The 26,915-nt window shown below is 32.3% G+C and overlaps 5 protein-coding genes across 8 annotated transcripts; all 5 read left to right on the top strand.

The window, feature by feature from the left end:
- Positions 1-487: 487 nt before the first annotated feature.
- Positions 488-4,700, top strand: LOC101206113 (phospholipase D alpha 1). Its single transcript, NM_001308893.1, is given in 4 exon segments — positions 488-517; positions 721-819; positions 1,633-3,532; positions 3,980-4,700. Coding segments are annotated over 3 exon segments (2,427 nt in total). The 5' UTR covers positions 488-517; positions 721-726; the 3' UTR covers positions 4,414-4,700.
- Positions 4,701-4,831: 131 nt separating this feature from the next.
- LOC116405066 lies at positions 4,832-6,455 on the top strand. The gene is made up of 2 exons (XM_031888613.1): positions 4,832-5,852; positions 6,067-6,455. The coding sequence occupies exons 1-2, from the start codon at positions 5,663-5,665 to the stop codon at positions 6,378-6,380; spliced, it is 504 nt and encodes a 167-aa protein (XP_031744473.1). The 5' UTR covers positions 4,832-5,662; the 3' UTR covers positions 6,381-6,455.
- A 3,942-nt stretch (positions 6,456-10,397) lies between these two features.
- Positions 10,398-13,867, top strand: LOC101208775. Of its 4 annotated transcripts, XM_031889169.1 has the most exons (8): positions 10,399-10,455; positions 10,532-10,591; positions 10,762-10,857; positions 11,015-11,169; positions 12,629-12,885; positions 13,157-13,241; positions 13,326-13,392; positions 13,485-13,867. In XM_031889169.1, exons 4-8 carry the CDS (start codon positions 11,138-11,140, stop codon positions 13,536-13,538), a joined length of 495 nt encoding a protein of 164 aa, XP_031745029.1. In that variant the 5' UTR covers positions 10,399-10,455; positions 10,532-10,591; positions 10,762-10,857; positions 11,015-11,137; the 3' UTR covers positions 13,539-13,867. The 4 variants fall into 4 exon arrangements, 3 of the variants coding, with proteins under 3 accessions (XP_031745029.1, XP_031745028.1, XP_031745030.1); XR_004218388.1 differs by lacking the exon at positions 11,015-11,169 and having other exon boundaries at positions 10,398-10,455; positions 12,624-12,885; positions 13,485-13,515; XM_031889168.1 differs by having other exon boundaries at positions 10,403-10,591.
- Positions 13,868-18,238: 4,371 nt separating this feature from the next.
- On the top strand, positions 18,239-20,529 carry LOC101209839. Its single transcript, XM_004135813.3, has 2 exons — positions 18,239-18,527; positions 20,071-20,529. Exons 1-2 carry the CDS (start codon positions 18,284-18,286, stop codon positions 20,208-20,210), a joined length of 384 nt encoding a protein of 127 aa, XP_004135861.1. The 5' UTR covers positions 18,239-18,283; the 3' UTR covers positions 20,211-20,529.
- A 2,862-nt stretch (positions 20,530-23,391) lies between these two features.
- On the top strand, positions 23,392-25,450 carry LOC101208051. Its single transcript, XM_004135805.3, has 3 exons — positions 23,392-24,179; positions 24,255-24,427; positions 25,094-25,450. The coding sequence occupies exons 1-3, from the start codon at positions 23,550-23,552 to the stop codon at positions 25,248-25,250; spliced, it is 960 nt and encodes a 319-aa protein (XP_004135853.1). The 5' UTR covers positions 23,392-23,549; the 3' UTR covers positions 25,251-25,450.
- Positions 25,451-26,915: the final 1,465 nt, after the last annotated feature.

Below are 26,915 nucleotides of genomic sequence, written 5' to 3'. Positions count from 1 at the left end.
ATAACTGATAAACATCTCTAAATGTATATCATATGATAGTCATCAATAATTGATAAATGTTTATTTTTGTGTATTGTAGGAGGATGATATTTAATTTAATTTTATAAATATTTTAAATGATTTTGGTATGTAAAATAATTACTGAGATGGGAAAAAAGGGAAAATGATATAATTTAAAGTTTTGAACGTTCTAAAAAAGCAAGAAAGAAAATAAATCAAATATGTTTATTTAACAAAAAAGAAATGGATGTCTATTCCGTGTTCACCGTCTCCTCGTGGGGGAGAGTAAGAGTTTGAGGAGCTTTACATTGAGCTTCTTTCGCGGATCGTTCGTGTTTCTTGACTTTCTCTCATTCACACATTTCCATCGCTTTCTTTTTCCAATTCTAATCTCTTTTTTTAATTCCATCTTCAATTCTCAATATCATATCAGATCTGATCTGATTTTCATTCCATTTCTTCAATCAATCCTCTCTCCCACGCACTCAGCTTCCACTCTTTCTCTCTGCAAATCCAAGTTCGTTTCATTTCCTTACTCTCTCTCTTACTCTATCTCTTCTTTCACTTCAATTCATCCATCACCTTCGTTTCTCAACAGATCCGGAGTTGTTACGTTACACATTCTATTACTCTCTGTTTCTGTTTATTAGTTCTGATCCTCTATCTGTTTTTGTATTTGATGTTTTCTTCACTGGATTTAACTTGTTTTCGGCTCTGTAGGTGACAATGGAAGGAACTTCGCTTCACGGAACGCTTCACGCCACTATCTATGAAATCGACAGGTTGCATACTGGTGGTTCATCCAATGTCTTCAGCATGGTACATATCCACTTCTGGATTTAATTTTCTTTTTCTATTTTGGTTCTTTTGCCGATTTGTAGTTTTTTTTTTTTTTTACTATGAGTATTTGGTTGACTTTTCTGCTGTAAGTGAGTGTGATCTTGATGAAGTTTTCTGATCTGTGGATGAAGTTGAATTTGAGGGAATTAGGAAAACTACAAACGCTTGAATTTTGTTCTGAATCGATTATCGATGGTTTCCTCTGCTTCTGTATGTTATTTCTTGCTTTTGTGATGAATTGCTAAAATGGTAGTCTGACCTTGCCATTCGCATCACTTCGCAATTGCAATTATGTTTCCTGGTATCTCGTTTTGATAAATAAATTATTACACTTATTGGCTGGATATAATGGTAAAACTCCTCTGCGTTAAGTTTCTAATCGACCAAATGTTAGGAAGTTCATTGTTAGCCATATTTCTCATTCGTGAATAGTTTCTGATCTGTGCATACTGTGAATAATTTTTTTGTTTTTAAATTATGGGATAAAATAAATAAATGATTTTTATGCAATTTTAGATCTGGGTTTTCAGAGATTTAAATGTTCTTTTTAATATTCTTAAGAATATGTAAAGAGATTGTTACGTTGTACATAATATTTTAAGGTTATAGTTTATGTGTAGTTGATTTGAGAATATGCCTTCTTTTGGTGTGAATCAAAGTTATTTCCAACAAAATGGGCTGGCTGGAGACAAGGCAACATTTATACTGTGTTAAAATGTCATTCTTATTTTTCAGCATATTCTTTTGATTTTCTTTCATTCAAATGGTTTACTGGAGAGACATTTATTGCAGTTAAGGCAAAACTTTGAGGAGGCTGTCGGAATTGGCAAAGGACAAACCAAACTGTATGCCACTATAGATTTAGAAAAGGCTAGGGTTGGGAGGACACGAATATTGGAATCTGATCCTTCTAATCCAAAATGGAATGAATCTTTTCACATTTACTGTGCCCATAAGGCATCAAATGTTATCTTCACCGTGAAGGATGACAATCCCATTGGTGCAACTTTGATTGGACGTGCATACGTACCTGTGGAAGACATCGTAGACGGGGAGGAAGTTGACAAATGGGTTCCAATCTTAGATGAAAATCAAAATCCTATTGAAGAGGAATCAAAGATTCATGTCAAACTTCAATACTTCAGTGTTACTAAAGATCGCAATTGGGGTCGTGGTATAAGAAGTCGTAAATTTCCTGGAGTCCCTTATACATATTACTCTCAGAGACAAGGTTGTAAGGTCTCTTTGTATCAAGATGCTCATGTACCCGATAATTTTATTCCTAAAATACCTCTCGCTGGAGGAAAAAATTATGCTCCCGCCAGATGTTGGGAAGATATTTTCGATGCCATAAAAAATGCCAAGCACATGATCTACATCACAGGATGGTCTGTTTATACAGAAATTGCCTTGGTAAGGGACTCCAGGAGACCAAAGCCTGGAGGAGACACCATGCTTGGTGAACTGCTTAAGAACAAAGCAAGTGAAGGGGTTAGAGTTCTTATGCTTGTCTGGGATGACAGAACATCAGTCGGTTTACTTAAAAAAGATGGTTTGATGGCTACTCACGATGAAGAAACTGAACGTTACTTCCAAGATACTGATGTGCACTGCGTGTTGTGCCCTCGTAATCCCGATGATGGTGGAAGCATTGTTCAAGATCTACAAATCTCTACCATGTTCACTCATCACCAGAAGATTGTGGTGGTGGATAGCCCAATGCCAAATGGAGATTCGGATAAGAGGAGAATTGTGAGTTTTGTTGGTGGCATTGATCTCTGTGATGGCAGGTATGACACACCCTTTCACTCCCTTTTCAGGACATTGGATACTGCACATCACGACGATTTCCATCAACCAAATTTTACTGGTGCATCAATAACAAAAGGTGGACCGAGGGAACCTTGGCATGATATCCATTCCCGACTTGAAGGGCCCATTGCCTGGGATGTTTTGTTCAATTTTGAGCAAAGGTGGAAGAAACAAGGTGGGAAGGATGTACTTCTGCAGCTACGTGATCTTGATGAAATAATTGTTCCTCCATCTCCTGTTATGTACCCAGACGACCATGACACCTGGAACGTTCAGTTGTTTAGATCAATAGATGGTGGGGCAGCTTTTGGCTTTCCTGAGACCCCTGAAGAAGCTGCTAGAGCTGGACTTGTCAGTGGGAAAGATAACATTATTGATAGAAGCATTCAAGATGCATACATTAATGCTATTCGACGGGCTAAGAATTTTATTTATATTGAAAACCAATATTTCCTTGGAAGTTGTTTTGGATGGTCTCCTGATAATATCAAGCCTGAGGATATTGGTGCCTTGCACTGTATCCCAAGGGAGCTTTCCCTCAAGATCGTCAGTAAGATTAAAGCAGGGGAAAGGTTCACTGTGTATGTAGTTGTTCCAATGTGGCCAGAAGGTCTACCAGAAAGTGGATCGGTTCAGGCAATATTAGATTGGCAGAAGAGGACACTAGAAATGATGTATAAAGATGTAATCGAGGCTCTTAGAGATCAAGGTATCGAGGAAGACCCTCGCAACTACTTGACATTCTTCTGTCTTGGCAACCGGGAAGTCAAGAGGTCGGGAGAATATGAACCTTCAGAAGCACCAGAGGAGGATTCTGATTATTTGAGAGCCCAGCAGGCCAGGCGTTTCATGATTTACGTCCACACCAAGATGATGATTGGTAAGCAATGCTCATATATCATACATGCGTGTAGTTTGATTAGCATGAATTTCCAAGCACTTAATTCTAAATCCCTGCATCAATTTTTTTCGCCATACCAAGATTTTTAGTTTTATCTCTTTTTCCTTTTTTTTTTTTGGGTAAGAAGTTTAATCTTTACTTCTGATATACTGAAATAATATGCCTCAACTGTTCAAACACCACGCTCAATGATTTACCAAAGAAACCAAATTCTAAACATGTATGATTCCTTTTTTTTTCCGCTCGTTTATAATTATAATTTAGTCGTTCTGGTTTGATAAAATGTTCGTAGATAGTCCTACGGTAGAGTCATTCATGGAGATTTTATAAAACCATTTATGAGGTTTTAACAAACCATATAGGACTAAATAGTAATTTAATTTATATATATATAAAGGAAATAATGGAGTTAAACATCTACTGCAGTTGATGATGAGTACATAATTGTTGGATCGGCAAACATCAACCAAAGATCCATGGATGGTGCAAGGGACTCCGAGATAGCAATGGGCGCTTACCAGCCCTATCATCTGTCAGCTCATGAACCTGCACGTGGTCAAGTTCACGGATTCCGAATGGCTCTATGGTATGAACATCTTGGTATGCTTGACGAAACTTTCCTTCGTCCAGAAAGTGAAGAATGTGTTGCAAAGGTTAACAGAATTGCTGATAAGTATTGGGATATGTATTCAAGTGAATCACTAGAAAGGGACTTGCCCGGTCACCTCCTCCGCTATCCGATTGGCATAACCAGTGAAGGGGAAGTGACAGAACTCCCAGGCTTTGAGTGCTTCCCCGACACCAAAGCTCGTATACTCGGAACCAAATCTGACTACCTCCCTCCCATCCTCACTACCTAAGTCATTTTTCTCTTGCTGCTTCCCCCATCTTATTCCAAAGGTTACTCAAACTCACATCTTGTTTTGTAACTAGAAAAAGACATTTTAAAAGTTCTCCTAAGTTTTACTTCAATACTTCCTAATGTCACTTTGGCTTTGTTTCTTTTGCTTGAGGCTTACCCTTCAAAAACACTATGGCTAATGTAATTTTGGGTATATTTGGCTTCTCAGTTTGAGGGTTTACTAAGCTAATGTAACCTTGGTTGTGTTTCTCTTGATATTATAAAGTTCTTAATTTTCTTGTGCCATTTGTTTGCTTCTAAAATCCACCGTCATTTCATTTCCAAATTAGCTCAATCTGTCTTGTGGTGTTTTTCTTATATTTATTTCCTTTTTCATATGTTTGAATATCCTCACATACTTATTAATATGAGTTAAATTACAGGTTTGGTTGCTTTAGTTTAGAATATGCTATTCATTTATTACCATAAATAATCAAACCATAATTAATTTTTTTGTTTATTTAAATGCATTGCTAAAGATAGAATTATAATAGTAAAAAAAGAACTATTAATATATATACCTCTAGACATTTGCTTTGTTTTAATGGGTATGTTCTTAACTTTGGTTCATGTAAGGTGGTATGGTATTTTAGTGAATTATGTTCTCCTAAATTGGAAAGCAGTTAAAATATCAAGCACAACAATATTATAAACAATTAAATACAACCGCATGAAAAAAAAAAAACTGTATTCATAATTATCCAACAATTTCACTACCCAAAATTAAACAAACAAACAAACAAAAATATTTCCCTAAAAATAAAATTGGAAATCTAAGAATCAAGAACTCAAAATCAAAATAAAAAATCGATTCTGTCCTTTGAATCATTGGATTCCAATTCCTATCCAAATTTAGGAAAGAAAAAGAAATCCTAAACTCTTATTATTGTCTTTCTTCCAATTTAAACTTTTTCCTTTTTCTCTCTCCCAACCGTAAAACTGCTGTTTTTGCTGTCTTTTCTTTTCTTTTCCTTCCAATTTTTATCTATTAAAAGTTCTTTGCCACTCTCAACCTTTTTTCAAACTAAGTTCTTTTCCTCTATATTAAAAGAGTTTTCCAAACAATCTCCATCTTCCCCCATAACAAAATACAACAACAACAAGAGCACAACGTACAAATTCTTCTTCTTTTATTTTGTTTTTCTATTTCTTTCTTTACCTAACAATGTCTAACTAAAAGACGATCTTGGCCGTCGTCTTTGATCATCATGTCTTCCCTTTTAAATTCTTCCAACTTGGTCTTCGCCACCGTCATGGTGGTCTCCAGCACGGCCCTCATTCTCGCCTTACTCCGTCAGAATAAACCCGATCTCTCCTCTCCTCCCCCATCCCAACTCTCCGGCGAAACCACTTCCCCCAAATCCCAACTTCAGATTCTCCGCCCTTGCCTCTCTTCAGGTATACAACTTTTCCATTCTTTTTCACATGTACTTATCTTATTGTGGGTTTTTAGTCACATTATTGTTCATAAATCGAGGCCTAGATTTCCTCAAAGGTTTGGTTTTTTAGATTTTGTTTAAGGGAATGACTTAAAAAAGTTTTGGTTTTATAAACCTTGAGACGAAAATGCGTGTATATGTAGTAATTATAATTATATTTTGGGAATGGACAGGTGGGAAGAAAGGAAAGAAGAAGAAGAAAGTACAGTTTGCAGAGAATAACAATAACAATACTAATAGTGATGTGAAGAAGAAAGGAATTAAAGAAATACAAAGAGAGAAGATAATGTTGATGATGATGAAGAAAAATGAGAGATTGAAATTAGTGAAGAAAGTTCAATGCAGAAATAATAATAATGCAAAATCTTCATCTTCATCATCATCATCATCGTCATCATCAAATCATCGAATCCCCCAAAATAGACTTACTCTCTACAATGCTATTCTAAGAGATCGTTGTGCTCATAGAATCCAATTTTCTTACTAATTTTTTTTTTCCTTCCTAATTTCATGTAAATATTATTTTCCCCATTGGATTATTTTTTATTTTGATGTTGTTTAATTGTTTAATGAGAATTTTATTTACAAGAAAATATCAACTTTAACTTCAACTCATGTTTTCCTTTTATATATTATCGCTTAATTACCAATTCAAATTAATTATGTGATATTAATTTAATTTATAACTTGATTTTAAAAATGATAGCAAAGTGGTTTTCTCTTTGAAAATAGAGTCAAATAAGAAAAGTCTCGAAACTTGAAACAAGTGATATTAATTAATAAAACAAACTCCGACCTTCAACTCTTTACATTTTGAAATGAACGAGCACGATAGAGGATGTTGGCAATGCATGAGTTTCAACACATAATGGAGATAAGAAACTTCATTTAAAAACGAGAGTTAGTTTATTTATATTTATTGAAAACGAGTTTTTCAAAAATTGAAAAAAAAAACAAACTATTTGATCATTTTCTAAGAGTATAAATATTTTATAATTTTTTTTTACAATTTTCCTATTAAAAAAGTTATAAAAGCAATAATAAACAAACATTAATTAATTGCTTTTAAGTGATATGGTTATTTTATATCTTAATTATTTCTTAAGACAATAACATAATATTGTTATTCTATGAACAATCTTTGACAAAAAAAAAAAAAATAGAGAAATTCAATTTGATAACCTAAAATATTGAATTGAAAAAAATGAGAGGATTCAAATTAAAGCGATCACATACGAGTTTTAGGGTGGTTTTCATCGTATACGATATTTTTGTTTATAAAGGTCGTAACAAGTTTAATCTTCATTCTTCATTCAACCATTGTCATCGAAATCAATAATTTTCTTATTTTTCTTCTTCTTCGCCGATGGAGAAATTAAACAATGATTTGGTTCGATTCATAGGATTGAGCTAATTTGATTATTTGATTTTGACTTTCACGAAGCAATTGTTGCATTTTGATCATTTGCAACGACGCTACTATGTTCTTTAGCACCACTCTTTCAAAGAAAAAGTACTTAAAAAATATCATGATTCTTCCTAGACGAACTAGCTAGTCGAGATAATCTTAAACCATCCGGTTGATGATCTCTTTTTCCTTTTCTTTAAAAGCCACAAACTCCGATTTGAAAGAATAAACAATAAAAAAGTTACATTAATTTTCTTTTTTACCATATTTACAAAATCACAAATATGAATGAGACGCTCCTTAAAATATCATTTTAAAAAATTGACAGACGGCAATAATTTTCTACGATAATAAATTGAATTCGAACAAAAAGTCTCATTTTGTAATTAATAAATATTGAAAATACAAAAAAAAACAAATTTTGTTAGTTCAATAATTATAGGAATTTAATGATATATGTCAAATTTTCAAAAAAACTTTTGAATTAAGTTCTCAAGACCAAGGGCCTTTTTGTCATTTTATATTAAGTTGTGTCTCTAGACTTAGGGCTTAGGGCTTTTTTCTTTTTCTTATTCAAAGTTGAGATTTAATTTTGAGAATATGGGTTGGCAATGCATAGTTGGTAATTTGATATATAATTATTTTTTCTTTAAGATATTTGATATTTAAAAAAAAAAATTAGAATATGGGTTTGTGGGTATAGAGTTGGCGTTTCATTTTTTGCTAAATTATATAAGATTATATTCTGTATTTCTTTTAAATAATAATAATATACAATCACACAAAACTAATAATATTTATTTTGTGAGTTCCACCATTATTTGAATAATAACACTATTCAAATTTGGAAATGGTGAACAATTTTATAAATTATATTCGTGTTTTCTTTTTTTTTTTAAAATTAAGTTTATAAGCACCCTAAGTATAAATATTTATTTTCAATGATTTTCTAAAATTGGATTGAAAAATGAAATGTGAAGGTGAAAACTATAATTAAATAATAAGTTGGAAAAGAAACGAACATAAATTTTGGAAACAAAAACAAAAGGTAAAATCGTTATTAAATTCTTTTCCATTATTTTCTACACCAAGTTTATATAGTTATTATATATCTTTGTCTCACTTGAAAATATATTTTAATAATTCAAAATCAACATTGATATGATTTCAAAACATGTATGTGTAATTAAGTATAGATAAGTTCATACAATTTTAAAATATACCTTTTCAATCAATAGGCCTATTTTTTAGTTGAATGAACGTGTAATAACGACACATAGATTGAATCTTCAACCTTAATTAAAAAAGAGAACAAGTATCTAATTTTGTTTAGATTAAAAAATGCATGCATGCTCGTTTAGACTATATGATATGTTATAATATAACAATAAGTAAGGTCTAATATATATTTTGATTTTAGAATTGGAGTAGGAACCCGAAAGGATGAAAAAACAAAAATAATTTTCCTCTTAAATATATATTTATTACAAATATAATCTCGTATTGATTAGAAGTAAAGAAAACATGAGATAGAATATTAAAGTAAGGAGAAAGTATAAGTGACCCACCAAGTTGAATTATGTTTAGGCAAAAGAATGATTTAATGTGTTGTCTTTAACAATTACTATGATTTGGGCAAAAGGCAACCAAAAAAGACCCAATAACTTAACATTTTATTTTCTTCACTTCATTATCTTTTTTCTCTTTTTAAATAAAGTAGACAAAATAAATAAAGATAAATCCACCTATTTTCCAAAATGGTGTGTCAACAATCCAATCATACTTTCATCACATTAATTAATTATTTCTTCAACTAAAAAAAAATAAAAATCACATTAGTATTTATAACAAAATTTTACCCTTCAATTCCATACCATTGTTACTATTTCTAGAGTTTAATAATCAAAATACTTTTACATTTATTTTAAATGAGAAAACAATTGAAAAAATATATTTTTTTTTTAAAAAAAGTTATTAGAGAATATTTGAGTAATCATATTTTTAAAATTTGTTTAATTGTTAATAATGTGTATTATCAAAACGTGGCAGCACAACAACGAATTCAAAATAAGAGAGTTTGTAAAATATATATATATATAATGTTGTAAAACTCATTGCAAATATAATATTATGTATTATTATGCATATTCTACAAATCATTGGTAATAATAATACTTTTATATTTCAAAGGATTAGAGTTTCAAACTCTGTCTTTAAAAAATATTTTAGAAGAGAAACTAATGATTTGAGTAACTTAGTTATGATCACATCAATCTAATCTACCGTAATATATTTACACATTCTTGTAATTTAAACAAAAAAAAAAAGATTGATAACTATATGTAATTATTATTGCAAATATAATATGTATGCCTTTTTCAATACTAATTTTTTACATAATAAAATTTAATCATAAAGTTATTTAAAAAGAATAAAAAACGTAAGTAATAAAAACTAAAGCCATATTAACTAAAGTTCAAAGATCAAAGAATTAACGATATGGATTATGAATTGCTTATTAACGATATTGATTTTATTATTTTCTAACGTTCTTTGTCAAAAGACATGGGATAGGATCTTGTTCATATATATATATTTTTTGAGTTGTCATCATATTGAAACGGTGTGAGATTACATTTTTGTGGTGTATTAGGTTGGCAACTCGATAGACATATAGATAGTACAAAGGCGCTCGAGGAATTCTTTCTTCCATTACCTTTAGGAGAGAATTAATGTGAGGTTTTTGTGGTGTGTATTTATTTAGCTCCATACAAGAGTTTCCATGGAGAAAAATTAAAGAGTTTGAGTTGTGTTTAGTTTGTGTGGTTGAGTTATATGTCTAATGTGTCTAATGGCAAAGAATTTTTTTTTAATTACAAATTAGGTCTTAATTGTACTTAATTGGATCAACCACCTTTACTTTGGTTGGACTCTTTTTTAGTTTTATATATATATATATATATATGTGTGTGTATGTGTATATATTAGGTTATAATATATGAAAAATGATATAAAATAAAAGAGAATGGTAGAATAAAACAAAATAGAATTAGATATATAAAATAAAAGAGAATTTAAAAATGAAATAAAAGAAAAAAAAGGAAGAAGGAAAGTGGAGAGCAGCTGAGCGATCCCGGGGTTTGTAAGAATAAAGGTAAGTTTTTTCTTCTTTCTTCAACCTCTTCTCTTTCTTTATTTCACCAACTTCACCACAGAACAAACAACAACAGGAGCTTTCGATTCCTGAAGGAAGGTCGGAGAGTGATAGACAGTGACGTATAATTTCAAGGGTATCTCTCCTTCTCCTTCTTCTCCTTCTTCTTCTTTTTTTGTTTTTTGTTTTTTGTTTTTCTTTTATCTATTTTTCTCTCTCTCTTTCTCTGTTTTCCCTTCAGATTTTTTCTAATTCCCCAACTGGGTTCTTTTCAACTATCACCACCATGACTCTTTTAATTCTCAGGACCTGCTCTTTGATCTTCTTTCCTGGAATCGAATTTTCCTTGGCTTTTCTTTTCCCCTCCAAATCCTCATCACTTGGGTGTTTTCCATTCATGGGGTAACTTTTCTAATTATCTCAAATTCATGTCTTTTTTAAGCTTATGCAAAATTGGGAAGTTTTGGTTTCATGTTTAGATATAATATATATATATATATACATGTGTTGGGAGGAATCAATATGAAATTCAGCATTTGGGTTGTTTGCTTTTGACCAGATCGGATGAATGCTGTGGTTCAGCTTGTTTGGCTCAATGAAAGGATTATTAAGAACTTGTTCAATCAAACTGATTTTCTGTTGCTGCTGCTGTTTTCAATTAATTTAAAAGCAAGGCTACTTTATGCTTAAAGTTAATTTAAAGTATTCTCTGGGGTATGCTTCATGTTTTGTTGACTATGTTTAAAAGCTAACAATTTAAAGCTTCTAAAAACTAGTGTTCATTTAGCGTGGTATGTCTATCTTGAGTTTAGACTTGTTCCATCTTTATTCATATTGATAATTCATGTATTTAGGCTTTGTGATATTAATAATTCAGGCTTTGTGTTGTTACCTTATATATATGAGGGTTGACTTGACTTAATGGCTAATAATGGTCAATGTGAATGATATAAGGTTTGAAGGTATTGGGTCATTAGTCAGTCAATATGTTTAGTTAATTTGTTGTCTATTTGTTTATTGTTTGCTGAACTTATATTTCTCTTATATAAGTCATGTCCTGACTGATCAATAAAATCAATGGTAGTGAATATATTCAAGCCTTAATGACCACTTATGATTTAATATCCTATGAGTTTCATTTTTTTTTTTTTCTAATTATAAGAAACCATACTTTCATTGATAAAAAATGGAGAGAATACAAGGGCATCCCAAAAAATAACTAATCCCATCTCTAGATATAACTGATGGAAGAGAAATGCCTTGATATTAGATTGTAATCCTTATGATGGGTATCTAAATGTAGTAGGGTCAACTATTTGTGTCATGAGATTAGTCGAGATGGAAATTAGAGCTCACGTGTTAGGCAGAGTTTTGAGATTATATTGAAAATGTCAAATTTTCTTTGAGCCCTAGAGATTTAAACAAGTTTAGGCTCAATGATGATTTTACAGTCATTATTATGATTATTTCTATTTGAGGCTGGTGAATAATATTGGACCTGTGATTGACGTTGTCTTGGTTGTGCAAATATCAATAGTTATGGAATGTTGTTCATACGCTGCTACTGTAAACTTTGCCATTTGGAAAACTCAAAATTTCCTGATCATTCAGAATTCAGATATTCCATTGTTAATGTTTGTGTTTTATGTTCTGAAAGTCCTGCCAAAAACTATTTGTAGTCATCTTCTCCATAGCTTACATATATGGTTGGGTTGGAGATTGAAAGGGATTGGCAGGTTAGATCAGATGCATATCTGGAGTACACCCAACCCATCTAGACGAAGATTCGATAAGAATATTGCTCAGTTCACAGCCCAGGAACCTTGTGTGTGTGCATGCGTGTGTTTAGTTAATTATTTCAATTAAGATGCAACATAGCTTTTCAGTCAGTATAAACATCAGTTTTCCCATCAACCATATCATGGCATTAGTTCGTAAGAAGTGATTAATTGTTTATGAGACTTAAATGTGCTATCATTTAAATTAGAGAAATACATTGTCTAATTGAATTTGATTCGGCTTTTCTAGCCCCCTCCGGAATGCTTCCTTTGAAATGCAAAGACTTATGAGTGTTTAACATTGTTTATTGAAATGAGATGCTTTCAGGTGTCTTGTGAATATTTTGAGCAGGTATTTATCAGTTATATGATCACGTTTGTTTGTAACAGAACAGTGGTTGTCTTGGATGCTACACAAAGCCGAAACTAAAAACTCACCTGAATGAACCATCAAAAGGTCAACAAATTCAATGTCATGGACTAAGGAAACCCAGCCTATCAGAGGATTTCTGGACTACTAGTACATTTGATGTGGACAATAGTGCAGGTCAATCACAAGGAAGTATGTCATCACTGAGTACAATCAACCATATGCACGATCCACATGGTAGCTCTGGCAATGTACCCAACCCTTCAGAGTTTCTAAATCATGGTGATTATCTCCTCCTTTCGCTCTATATTTTCAGTTACTCAATTCACCATGTTCTAGATACAGAACCTTACAAGGAAAATTAACTGTACTTTGAGACTTAAGACTGTTAAATGGATGATTTGATCAAGTCTTTAGTGTGTATTTCGCCGATTTGTTCGTTTACCTTAGCTTTTTACAACACTGACAGTCTCCTTAATTTTTCTATGTGATTATCCCATTTCTTTGAAGATTGGCATTGGCACAAGTAACTATACTTGGATCTTGGTTGTAGGTCTTCTTCTGTGGAATCAAACTAGGCAACGCTGGACAGGGAATAAACGATCTGAAAAACCGCAGTTTCAAGAACCCAAGTTAGAGTAAGTTGCTAACTAGTTTGGCATATTAACATAATCAAACATCAGTACTCCGTCATAGTAATCATTCTGGGTTTCCTCCTGCAGTTGGAATGTAACTTATGAAAGTTTACTAGGGAGCAACAAGCCATTTCGTCAACCTATTCCACTTGGCGTAAGTTCTCAACCTGTCTATTTTCTTCCCTGTGCTGGAAACCAATCGAATCTAATCATAAATTAATGTTCCATGTTCATTAAAACACGCAGGAAATGGTAGATTTTCTTGTGGATGTATGGGAACAAGAAGGGTTGTATGATTGATTAATTTGAAGGGTACACAAGGCTTGATTTGGAAGAAGTTGAATCGTAGTCTCACTGTTTTTCTCAAACCATTGAAATCTGCCTTGTATTTGCTGAAACGCATTCAAATTAACATTTTCCCTGCTGCCTGCCTATTTTTTTGTGCTTGGTTTGTTTGTTTGTTTTTTATTTTTCCTCTTAATGCCTTGGTTTGGTAATTGCTGTAGAGTTTCATATCTTTACTCTGTTGTAGAAAATTCAGCTGTGATGGAAATGACTATTTTTGCAAATTGTTTTTCTTTTCTCCAAATAATGATCAATAAATCTCAACCATACATTTTCCCTCAGAACCAAACATAGATTGATGTACTACTTTCTATGTTCAATTACAAAATTCAGTCCTTTCCATTTTAAATTACAAATTCATTCTCTCTCTCTCTATCTATATATATATTTTGTCTGAACTTCCACAACCATATATATATCAAGAAGCGATATCCAAAGAAGCGTACATATGTGTAATTCAAAATCTTAAGGATTCAGTTCAGGAAAGAAAAGATGTTGAGAAATGAGGAAGTGATTTGAGAAATGTGAAAAATAAGATAAAAGTTTGGAAATGTGATGAAGGGTTAAAAGGAGGAAGATGAGAAGTGATAAGACAGAACCACAAAATTTTGCCAAATAAAGAAATCTGGAAATGAACAAGACTTATGACTGTCAGAAATTAAAAGAGATTTTGAGCCAACTTTAGATTTCTTGGTTATGATTAAGTAAAATTCAGACCCCAACAAAACGTGTGCGGCCAACGTCTTTTCAATCATCATATCACGGACTACAATGATCTCAATCTTACCCCTTCATTCTCGTCACCACTTCATTTCTCTCAATCATCACTCTTCATTTTTCATTTTTTTCAACACTATTGAAGAAGAAGAAAGCATTTTGATTGAGGCACAGCCAACCAAAGCAAAATTTTAGAAGATATTATATATTGATGATGAGATGAGGGAGATGCATCCATTGCATGTACAAATAACACATCACACCTACTTTATTCTAGTTTAAAGGTAAAAGAAAACGAAGAAATCCACAGTAAAATCGATTGATTTTTTGATAAAACTTTTTGAAAAGAAAGCTGAAAAGTGAACAAAGTTTCTTTCTTTTTTATTTTTTCTGTAAAAAGTGAAATTAAAGTGGTAAGCATTGCAAAGAAAAACAAACAAACAGATATAACTAAAGTTGTTTAAGTATTAAATATTATCCACTTCTTTTCTGGTGGTATGTGTTGTGATAAATTATTTAAGCAAATGACAGCAAGTTCCAAGAACGAAAGAGAAATAGACTCTTATCACCCTTTTGCATATCTCTATTAATTGATCCACACAGAAGCTCATGCATTTTAATCAATCAATAAGGTAAATATTTTGAGAATTGAAATCTGAGTCATTGAGTAAACTTTTTTAAAAAAATTTGGGTTGTTCCTTTCTATACATATATTAATCATCTTTAAAAAATGTGAATAATAGCTAAAGTGAGTATAGTTCAACGATAATTGACATGATTTTTGTTCTACAAATGATAGGTTCAAATCCCACTAACGTCTATGAGTGTGCCAAAAACTAAAAGGCGTTTTAAGAAATCATCATTCTAAAAGAAAAAGTCAAATATTTAGGACACGTAGATAGTCACCTTCTTTTTGTGCTTTAGATAAGTTAAATACTTCTTCATACTAACTTATGCATAAGAGTGTATTTTGCTCGACATCGATTTGATCAATACTACTCTCACGTAGGTCAGCTCAAACAACGAGGTGGAATGGGTGAGAAAACAATGAGGTAGAAACTTTAAGGAATTGAGAAGGTGTGTGTAATTGAAAAGAAGTGAAGATGGGGTTTGCAGGTTCCCGAACGGAAAAGTGTGGAGAAAGGTGAAAAAGGGAAAGAAAAACAGAAATAGAAGTTCAATTTGGAAAGCGTTATGTATGGCAGTGTATAGAACTCACTAGCTGCCTGATTCAGTGCTGTATGGGAGAACCCTTACCAACTTACAGATACTTTACCACAACTCTTGTCTTCCTTTCATTTACCCTTTTCACCCAAATTTCCTTTTCTTTTTCCACTTAATAATCTCACTTTATTGGATGCTAATTAATTGGGTATATATATATGTTTTACTTTACCCATTTGGGTTCTGAGAATAGAGAAATTTTCTGATATAGCATCTTTAATCATATGGCTTCTTTACTAGCTTGTGTAGTAACAACGTCCTCGTCCAAACACTTGATCATAAGGGACACAAAGTCTCATAGCATGCCTTCAACCGATAGAAGTCTTTCCTCATTGGTTCATAGTTTGTCTCAACTCAACCATCATTGTTAGGATGGGTTTATCAATTTTGTCAAATTGTCATTTAGTGTCTAACAGTGATAAAGTTTCTAAATTGTTTCAAATTAATGCCGTTTAACCAAAAAACATCAAAGTTTTATTTATGAGAGAGAGATAAAGAGAGTTTTAAGAATTCATAGCTCAAGAAACTAGGGAACTGTAATTTTTTTTTGGTTTGAAACATGAAGAAAGTAGGCATTGTGTGTGAAAGATTATAATAAAGAGACAAGTCAGTTCAGTCATTCAGTAACAACTTAAAGTCAGAGAGTAGCACTTTCCCAAAACTAACCCAAACTAAATCAAATCCCATTTCTCTTTTCTTTTTTACCTTTCAGTACTCTTCCTTTGTTAATTTCTTCGTATTTCTTCTCTCCATTTTCCCATTTTCTACTTATGTCTCTTCCACAGGAAACATCTTTCAATCTTGTCCATTACCCTTCTTTTATTTGTTTATTTTTTCATCAAATCAAATCAATAATAATAATAACAATAACCCCAACATTTATTCAATTGGATATTGGATTGGATTGACTGTGAAAGTAAAAGAAACTTCCCTTTTTCACTTGCACACATCTCATGAAGATGGCTCTCCCCATTTCTCTTTCAACTTCCCTAAAACTGGCTCTCACTCTTGCTGCTTTCTTCTCATTTCTTCCTCCTACATCAGGTATTTCCTAATAAATTCTTCTCAAGTCTATCATCTGACGTTTCAAACGACTAAAGGTTTAGGAGCGACGCACAATGGTGGAATTTGTATTTGACATATATGTGTACTTTCTATGTCTTTTGCTTTAGTATTTAGAGAAGTGTAATGTCTAAGCTCTCTAATCTTGAATTATGTTCTCTCAAATAAGAATGTGGCTAACACATTGTTACTGGAGACTACATAACAAACCATTGGGTTTATAAAAAAAGTTATGCCTTTTTAGAGTTTTTTTTTTTACAGCTTTAACCAAGCAATCTTTCAAATTAAACGGTCATTAAAATCCCCCCCTTTTTTTTATTTTTGATGAAATGAAACTTGAAGGTCCACTTTGTTCTTTTATGTGTACACAGTTGGGTTGGTTTTGTCAAGAAGTGGGAGATCAGAGCTGGGAAAAGCTGAGAATGATGAAATGAAAAATTTGGAAGAGAAAATGGTGATTGGTTCACGGCCTCCTGGATGTCAGAACAAATGTATGAATTGCAGGCCGTGCATGGCTGCGGCGGTGGTGCCGGTGCACCGGATGAAAGGGAAGGCCTTTCAATCCTTTTCTTCATCTAGAGAAGAAGAGGATAGCTATTATCTTCTCTCATGGAAATGCCGATGTGGGAATAAGATCTATCAACCCTAGCAACCCCATCTTCATCATATTTTTTCCTTTCTCTTTTGAGTTATCAATCTCTGGCCTTGGATCAAGAAGAACATGTGTATCTAAATTAGTTCAAATATGTTTAGATGATTGCTATTAAAATTGTTTATTTTTGGCAATCGAAAAGTTTATGTTAAACATGTGTGAAAACTGAAAATGTATTACAAATATGTATATTTTTCATTTCAATTTCTCTTGTTTTGTGTTTCATGAGACTAAGTTTATAAGATACAAATTATTATTTCAAACGTTCATATATAACCAAACTCATGCTTATTATTATTGATTTAATCTAATTTATAATTAAGTTTGTTTTAAATGTGTTTTTTTCTTTGAAAATACATGAAATGGAATCTTTCACTTTCAAACTTAATAATACATTTCTTTGACTAACTTTTATGCATTATATAGCTTCTTCCCACGAATAACATGTTTTTCTTTAAAAACAAAAGATAGCACATTTAGACTTAATAATTAAATTCATGTTTACCAAATCGTGATGAATTCCATTAACGAAATAAATGATATCGAATTTGAATTGTAAATATAATTGATTTGTTTTTTTTATCATGTATACTTAAAATTATAAATTTATAAGATTTGCCTTTTTTGATAATGTTACCTCTAACCTTGAATATATAGTCTTTTAAGAGCAAAAGATGGCATGTTTAGTTTTCTAAAAAGAGGTTAACATGTTTATGCATAATTACATTTTTAAAATGAATAATTTAAAGACTCTTAGGTTTAGATGTAAATTTATTTTATAATTTGAATTATGAGTACTTTCATTAAAGTGCATTTAATTTTGGATTGTATCTATTAATAAAAGCATTTAAAGTGGTGGTGAATACTTTTTCAAATTTGCTATTTAAAACCGTTTTCTAAGCAATATTTAGATAAAATTGGGCCGAGTTGACCCATAGAAGGCACAAACATGGGCCGGCCCATGTGGCTGAAGCCCGTAATGTGAAGGAATAACTAACAAGTGAACAGAAAATTGAATCGTTGTTGCTTTCTTTCTCCTCTCACAATGGCAATACTTTCGACCTCTCTCCACCGTTCTTCACAGTCCGTTGCCGCCTCTTCAATCGCCCTTCCTCTCTGTTCAACCTTTCATCTTCGGTCGGAAATCTGCTTCTCTTTGCACCGTCGCCGCCTGTCACCTCTCTTCTTCTCCTCCAATTCTTATGCCGAATCCGTCGTTTGCAGCGCAGCAGTACGGCCACCACCGGATTCCGATCCGCCTCCCGAGGAGGATCCCGTTCGTTTAACAGGTTACTATTCTTTGCTGATGATGTCTCCATTTAGTTCACTTTATTGACTGAATTGTTCCTGATGAGGCCTAAAAAATTTAGTGCGTAGAGCTTGGTTTTTTCTGGTTCGTTTTTGTACCATATGCGGAGAAGCCTACGTTATCTTTATTTGTATGGAATTGCTTTGATAATAGAAAATGAAAATTATTAGCTCCTGAATTTTGCTTGGCGTCTGCTAGTGGTGGTTCGCTGCTACAATTAGTAACAGTTTTATTTATACTTGAATTCCTGGTTGTTTAGACGCTAATCATCCACAAATAATATTGTTCGTGTTTTTGGTCATCCGGAAATTTACTATGTCTTCGGATGCATATGGGCTTTAGCCATAGTATTAACTTCTTATGGGTTATTTTGGAAGTTTGTTAAGTAGGAAATTTTGCTCAACACGTTTTAGATACGTAAAAGTCATACCACAAATATTCATTTTGGTTCATGATGCTTAACATATGGGTTCTTAATATGAAATAGGATGGAAATGACTTTGTGGTGATTATCTAGGTCTTCTACCTTGCATTGCTGCTCTTTCTAAACTTTTTTTCTGTGAATATATTTCCTTGAATAACCAATTTAAGTGTTTTCTGTAATTTTCTTGCAATTCTCGGAAATTGCTTATCTTCATATTTTCTACTAATCTCTTAATAATGAATCTGTGCTTTTCTTTAATAAAAAGGAATGGAGAGACCGAGAAAGTGAAGAGTTTTTCATTAGTTGTCATGTTTTTAGAGAGAAAGAATCATTTTGGAGTGAATATGTGATAAAGTAGATGAGGTGATTATTGAATGTCGGTTTAATAGAGGAGAATCACTTTCTTACTTAATAAAAACAGAGAGACAGAAAGTGAAAGTTACAGTGTGTCATTTCTTTTAGAGAGAATCATTACAGGGTGAACATATTGATCAAAGTAGATAAAGTGGTTGTTGACCATGGGTTTAATAGAAAGGAGTCATTCTTTCTCATGTAATAAAAACGGAGAGACAGAGTAATTAAAGTGAGAGCCTTTTGTAAGTTATCATATTTTAAAAGAGAATCACTTTAGAGTGAACATGTTGTACAAAATAGATAAGGTGATTGATGACTGTTGGTTTAATATAAATGAATCGTTTCTTTCTCATACCATGAAAACGGAGAGACAAAGTAAAAGTCTTCCATAAGTTGTCATTTTCTTTAGACAGATTCATTTTAGGGTTATGTCGATCAAACTTCATGGTAGATAAGATGATTGTAGACCGTTTGTTTAGTAAAGAAATAATAGTTTCTTTCTTATTTAATTTAATAAAAATGGAGAGATAAGGAAACTGACGGGAATGCCTTTCATAAGTTGTCAATTTTTTAGAGAGAATCATTTTAGGGTATGATGTTCATCGGAATATACAAGAAGATTATTAAACGGAAACAGTTGGTAAAACTAAGGAATTCTACCAAGTTATTATATACTTTTAATTATTGAAATCAATACTATTTTTCCTGCTTGATAGTTCTTGTTCTAATATCGTTACTTGAGCAGGTTTACCGGCAATTTTTTCAAAATTTCGGGACAGAGTACAAATTTTCCTTGCTGTGTTATTCTGGATGTCCCTCTTCTTCTGGACTTCTGCATTAGATGGGAGAAACAGACCTAATAAGGGCTCTCGATTTAGACGATAGTTTCGTAGACAAGCATTCTTTTGTAAAGGATTGTAGGTTTAGTATAAATAGTGGTAGACTACTTGATTATACTTGAGATATATTTCAGCCTTTGACGAGGTAGGTAAAGCTTGCTCCACAGTGTTGATATTGATACCCTCCGCTGTATATTGTGTAGCCGCAAATGAGATAAGGAATGGGTATGAAACAAATTAAAGCAAAACTGTCATGGAAAGTCGTATTTTGTATTGTATTATATTCTTATCAAGTGTCTTGTATATTTCTTGAACCCCCCCTCCCCCCCTCCTATATTGAATAACATAACCAAGTGAATTGAAGATACTCTGTTGTAACGGACTAATCTTGTTGTTGTCCTTGGACCTGCAGGGATCAGGCTAATATCTTCTCTGTATGGTTGCAGTTTTAATGGATGTCTCTTGAGGGACAACTACTGACGAGTCTTTCTTATTAGGTATTATTAAATTACAAATTTCTATAGGAATTTGGTTGATAGATGTATTAGAATTGTGTACAGGGAAGTTGGAGCCTCAGTGATGGGAGGAATGAGTGATGTGTTGGTTCGATATTAAGAAATGAATGCCACTATGTGTTTGACACGTTGGTAATAGTTCTAAGTTTTGATTGGTCACATTGTAATGGGGAAGTGTTATGAAAAGGTGAAAGAGATGGTTGGTTGGAGGAGAAAGAGAAGTGATTTCTAATTATTGGATCATTTCAATTCAATTCAATTCAAATGCTTTTTTTCTTTGTTAAAATCTTTTTATTTTGTTATAATGGGACAGGGAAGCTCAGCATCACTCTAAAAGCTTTTTTTTTTCTCGGGTCTATTGTTCACGTTATAGTTTAAACGTTTTACAAAGTTACAAAAATTGGTTTGTATTGTAATATTCTTTTTATTTTTTAGGGTGATCATCCTTCTGTCGGAGTTGTCAAACTGAACTCTTAACACTTAAAAATATTTTTTGATAATTCTTAATTTGAAACCGATCCCTCGTTTTTCAACCGATCGAGTTCAACTTGGTCGGTTAGCTCGGCTTTTCGGTAGTTTAGGGTTATGTATATATTACAATTTTCTCATGTGAACACATGTATAGTTCAAACTATCAATACTATCAATCTCGAGATTAGATGTTTGATTCTTTCACCTTACATTTTTACATTTTTTTTAAATGTAGGTTAGGTTATTGTAGCAAATTTAATATTACAAATTTAATCTAAAAATAAAGGTAGTTTTAAATCATTTTTAAAGCTTAAATGTATACCGTGAATCATTAGGAGTGTTATGGTATTTTTTTTCATAGGTCGATCATTTTTAAATATGTTTAACATGACCTTGAACTTCAATTTTATATTCAATATATCTTTTAAACTTAAACAAACTTTTACATTTTGAATGATTCATCCAAAACTTCAAATATATATAAATACACACGCATATATCCATTAGGCATGGAATTAAAATTTATTAATCTCAAAATATAGTAGACAGAAGTGGAAAGTGAGATTAAATTTGTAAATATGAAAACAGTCCCACCCACAACCAAACCAAGGGGCTAAAAGCTACAACAGTTTTGTTATTTCCATATGGTTTAGCACAAAAATCATAAGAACCGTCCACGTGTACAGCCACATGGGGATGGTGGGTCCTTCGTCTTCTGCCTTGTGTCGACGTGTCGTACTGTCGAAGGTTGGAAGTTTGCATTGGACCTGTGGTGGAACGACAGGTCGACAACAAACCAAAATATAAAATCGATATCGCTGCTTACTCTTCTTCTTCTTCTTCCCATCTCTGTCTTCTTCCTTTGATGCCTATGTTTACGATCCAAATTTTTCATACAACAAATTTCAACACTTGCCTTTAAATTTTTAACATGTTTTCTTTTACCCTAAACCCTTTCTTTGAAAAACACTCTCAAGTAATTTTGTCTATAAAAATACTTTTGGATAAAATTTCTCAAACCTATGTGTTTTTATTTTTATGAGATTCTTAGGTTGAGTTTGAAATGAAAATTATTTTTTAAAAAAAGATATATATTTTGAAGTTAAGTTTGAAACTCTAATTTAATTTTACGTGTGGTAGAGTAGAGTTGCCTTTTAGATTTTAAGTATGAGTTTCACTTTTAGCAATTAAATTTTGAGTTTTGTTACCCCTTTAAATAAAAAAATGTATTTCTAAGAAAATCATATAAATTCCTATTTTACAAATACTCTAAACACTTTGTGTCAATGTGTTTTATCGTGGAGTCTTAAGTTCAACTCTTCATGAATTAAGTTGATATTTATATTTTACTTCATGAATTAAGTTGATATTTATATTTTAACTTAATTGTTTGGATATTTATTATTCAACATTTTCTCTATTATTTACGTTTCTCTTCTACTATCATCTAACATTGTAATGTCTTGAATTCGAAATATTGCACTACAAATAACTTAGTAGGTAGGAGTTTTTGTAATTGAGCACGTAATCTTATTTATGAGTTATTTACGATTTTGACTCTAAGTTTTAGAGAAGTGTAATATATAAACTCTCTAGCCTAGTGACACTATATTATTTTATGAAAAGTTATCTTTAATAAAATTGTTCTCACTCTATCTTGTGGAGGTAGTTAACACGTTGTTTATATAGAACATTTGAGCCAAACTCAATACTAATCGATATGCATTTTTTTAAAATTAAAATCCAATATATTCAATTAACTCTTGCTTTTTAGAAGTTGATATTTACTTAGTTCAATTAATCAAACAACTTGGTTGATATAGTTTTGGTATTCTAGAGGCTTCCACTTGAGAGTATTCACATTTTTCCATTATCAATTCTTTAAACCTCATTTTACATTTCATTTGACACGAAACTTTAACATAGGGATCGTAAACTTTTGTACTAATTTCATGAGAGATAGAGTCATGAATGTTGGAAATTTCTTTAATCAAAACTTATTAGTAAGTATTGGATTTTAGTTAATCAGAATGATTTGTTTAGTTGTTGAATATTTTATCTCATTCCATTTTAGTTGGTGTCAGTCATCTTTGGAACATCAATGAATGTATTAGGTAGATATTAAGTTAAAATGATAATCGAAACTATATGGACTAAATGGCAAGTGTGGAAGGACCAAAGTTGCAATTAAACATAACTTATGAGCATCATTCTAAATTCTATCGTCCTTATTAACTCTTCACTTTCCCACTTCGTTTCTAAAAATGGAGGCTTTCCTATAAGCCTCTGTGTCTCTCCCCCATAAACTTTCATAAACAGAAAAAAATCTCCCACCCAAATTCTTAGATTTCAATCCTTTCTTTAAAATTTTCAAATCCCAACTTCCAAAGCGTATAAGCATGCTGTTGAGAACTAATTCAACCCCAATTCTCAATTCTTGGCTTCACCAATTCAAATCCTCCCCTTCAGAATCCAACCAAATCCACCATCTTCAAAGAACCAAATCCATCTCCTTAATATCGTCTTTTCACCTTCCTCCACCATCTGTTTCGACTGAATCGTCCAACAGAGTAACCCAAAACTTGTTAGAATCAGATTCCACAGATCCCAGAAAGAAGATTCCAATAACCAAAAGTTCTAAAGTTAAAGTGAAATCCAGGGAGAATGGAGTCTCAGTTCGAGATCAACATCTCAAACCCACATCAGATTCCTCTTCATCTTCGATTCATGGAGTTTTTTTAAATTCTGGGTTGGGTCTGAAATTCCCAAACGATGAGGTTTGTGATGAGAAGAGGGATGCATGTATTCTGCAAACGCTGGTGGTTGGCGGTGGAATGGGGAACGACGGCGGGCGGGTGTGCGGCGGCAGCGGAAGAGGTTCAGACGGCGGAGGTGGAGGGGATAATGGTAGGTCAGGGTTTAACAATCACCATGGAAGCAATAGCACCGATGCTTATTATCAGAAGATGATTGAAGCGAATCCTAACAATGCTCTTCTACTTGGAAATTATGCCAAGTTCTTGAAAGAGGTATTTTAGTTCTTTTGAAATCTCTGGGAAAGTTTTTCAATGGCAGCCCCTTCTGATTATGCTCTGCCATTTTAGGTTCATGGAGATTTTTCCAAAGCAGAGGAGTTTTGTGGAAGAGCAATTCTGGCTGATCCAAATGATGCAAGTGTTTTGTCGCTTTATGCTGATCTAATTTGGCATACACAGAGAGATGCTCGACGAGCTGAGACTTATTTTGATCAAGCTGTTAAAAGTGCGCCAGATGATTGGTAAGAATATGAATTCAGATTGAATTTTCAGCTTGATGGTTGAATGAATGATTCTTGTTTAATTTGCAAGAAAGAGATTCTGTTAACTGGTGATTCATTCGTTTACTTTTGATTGTTTTTTTTTTTTTATAATGGATCAAGTTGATTTTGCCATGAATATGATCATGAACAAATTCTGAGTTCAGCTTCAATATCGCCTTTTGGTTTCTGAAGATTAAGTTTATAAACACGACTTCTAACTGATTTTTTAAGGCTTGTGGTTAGATTTGAAGTTGACCATCAAATGTTTTCTAATCAGTAATCGCAGTAAGAAAATTAGAATGTAAAAATAAAAAACTGAAATTGAAATCGCTATCAAACAAGGTTTAAACATTCCTTGGTTGTAAATCTTCCAATTTGATTGTGACTTGTGTCATTTCTTCAAGAGTTGAGAAAGTTCTCTTTGTTAGTATGTGAATCATGACATGTGGTGCAGTACTCAACAATTTTAGTCCAATTCGTTTTATAATTGGAATCTTTCAGTGAGCCTTGTTAAGCTATGTTATACAAGTTCTTGATCAAGTATTGAAATGGAGAGAATAGTTCATAGGTCTTTGTTTCTTTGCTTTTTTATTTTGTTTCAATTCATAGTTAATTTGGTTGTTTATAAATCTTTTTCATTTACAGCTATCTGCTAGCGTCATATGCACGGTTTCTCTGGGATACCGATGTCGACAACGAAGACGATACGGAAGACCAGTATGAAACAGAGGAAAGTCACCCGTTGCATCCCGGTTTCTCTCATGGAGCTCCTCACCATTCTCCTTTGGCTGCAACTTCGTAATCTCTTCAAATATGTAACACACTTCTTGCCACTGTAAGATAACTTGAATAAAGCATCAGCTCATTACCACGTTTTTGCTGTTAGTATATAACATATGTAATTTTAGCAGAACGGATATGATTTTCTAACTGTAACCCTTTTCATAACATATATGTCTATGTAAAAAGTTCACTAATAAAGCCTCCTTGCCCTTTTCCTACGATCTTTTTTTAGAACTTCTTTTACCCTTGTGACATAGTCACCAATCTGAAGGGAGATGGGGTTTATTTGTTAACGTGGGTTCATGAGATCTCGATCCCAATAGGAGTATGATGAAGAGCTATGTGTTTGAATGAAGGATGAACAAAAAGAAACTGAAGTTGGTTTTGGTTGCAAAATTGTGATTAGATCTTTTTCTTGTATGTGGTGATTTTGGAGGTATGTTATGGCTGTGGCTGGTGGATGGTTTGGGTCAACTTTGGATGTCATTTTCTTTCATGATATCAGCCAAGCTGTTCCAAAGCATGCTCTTAAGTATTTTAATCTTCTAATATCATATTAATGTCAAACTACAATTTAATCTTTCACATTTTTTTTTCTTGAAGAAAATTAATATTCAATAAAGTCGAAAGAGCAATACAACGATCAAACATCAATCCCATATGAAGGTGGTAACTGTAAGTACTTTCTCCTACAATGATTAATTGAAAACCCTAGACTTAATTTTTATTCTCTTACAATTAACCCATAAACGTTATAGAAAAATGTATCCTATAAGAAAGAAGGAAAAGATTCGATATCGTTTGATTTGAGTGAATTACTTACTTCAAATATGAATAATGATAAAGATTTGATACTTTTAGGAACCCATTGCTGTTAATCTTCTAATCATCAACCTAAAAACTGGTCTCCACTGCCATTTTTCAACACATTTATTGGTGGGTTTGGTTCAAATTTGTAACCCCACTTTATGAAAGAGATCAAAAAGAAAAACCCATGGAAAAGATTACATAGTTAATTAAGATGTATAAAATGGCATGTGGGGTTGGCTAATGTGACCCACTTTTGATCCATTTATAGAATTAAATCAAACACTAATTTTAAAATGATTAATTAAGATACAAACAATCATAGTAAAAGCCTATTAATTTCTCATGCCCCCATGTGACCATCGTCTTCCATTTTTGCTTCCTCTATACTTAAAACTTATATTAAACCACATGATGATCATAAATTATACAAAGTTTTCTCTCTTTATTTTATGTTATTGCGTAAACAATTGATTTCTTTTCTACGTTGTGATTCGTTATTATTTTAAATTGTATATTATAAATTAATTCAAACTAACTCAACCAATAGATTCAATAATCAATTGATAACAAAACATTTACAATCTACCTTTTTTTTTCTTTTTTTTTGTAAACTTTCATTTTTTAAATTAAAAGTTTGAACTTTGGCAAAATATTTAAAAGTTTGAAAGGGTATACTCATAGTAAGCTCAAATGTACTTTTACTTTTCTTTCGACATATGTTATAAGTTAAAATTTGACCTAATTTATAGCAAGACAATTTTGGCAATTATTATTTCAAAAGGGAAAAAAAATTCCCATTTCTTAAAGGCAAATGCATAATTATGAACAAATTGTTGTTAAAAGAAAATTATATCTTTCACATAGTTCAATTGAC

The sequence above is a fragment of the Cucumis sativus genome, chromosome 7 (genome assembly GCF_000004075.3).
Source record: "Cucumis sativus cultivar 9930 chromosome 7, Cucumber_9930_V3, whole genome shotgun sequence".
NCBI classification, from domain to species: Eukaryota; Viridiplantae; Streptophyta; class Magnoliopsida; order Cucurbitales; family Cucurbitaceae; genus Cucumis; species Cucumis sativus.
The sequence above is the reverse complement of the archived record's forward strand: the minus strand, read 5'-3'. Positions and strand labels throughout refer to the sequence as shown.

What these genes read in the sequence shown, in the direction of transcription:
- LOC101209839 (XM_004135813.3), top strand. Translation starts at nt 18,284, where the DNA reads ATGGCAATACTTTCGACCTCTCTCCACCGTTCTTCACAGTCCGTTGCC. An exon ending in GGATCCCGTTCGTTTAACAG is followed by an intron (nt 18,528 to 20,070) that starts GTTACTATTCTT and finishes TTACTTGAGCAG; the next exon opens with GTTTACCGGCAATTTTTTCA.
- LOC116405066 (XM_031888613.1), top strand. Translation starts at nt 5,663, where the DNA reads ATGTCTTCCCTTTTAAATTCTTCCAACTTGGTCTTCGCCACCGTCATG. An exon ending in CCGCCCTTGCCTCTCTTCAG is followed by an intron (nt 5,853 to 6,066) that starts GTATACAACTTT and finishes GGGAATGGACAG; the next exon opens with GTGGGAAGAAAGGAAAGAAG.
- LOC101208051 (XM_004135805.3), top strand. Translation starts at nt 23,550, where the DNA reads ATGCTGTTGAGAACTAATTCAACCCCAATTCTCAATTCTTGGCTTCAC. An exon ending in ATGCCAAGTTCTTGAAAGAG is followed by an intron (nt 24,180 to 24,254) that starts GTATTTTAGTTC and finishes CTGCCATTTTAG; the next exon opens with GTTCATGGAGATTTTTCCAA. An exon ending in AAAAGTGCGCCAGATGATTG is followed by an intron (nt 24,428 to 25,093) that starts GTAAGAATATGA and finishes TTTCATTTACAG; the next exon opens with CTATCTGCTAGCGTCATATG.
- LOC101208775 (XM_031889169.1), top strand. Translation starts at nt 11,138, where the DNA reads ATGCTTAAAGTTAATTTAAAGTATTCTCTGGG. An exon ending in AATTTAAAGTATTCTCTGGG is followed by an intron (nt 11,170 to 12,628) that starts GTATGCTTCATG and finishes GTAACAGAACAG; the next exon opens with TGGTTGTCTTGGATGCTACA. An exon ending in TTCAGAGTTTCTAAATCATG is followed by an intron (nt 12,886 to 13,156) that starts GTGATTATCTCC and finishes TCTTGGTTGTAG; the next exon opens with GTCTTCTTCTGTGGAATCAA.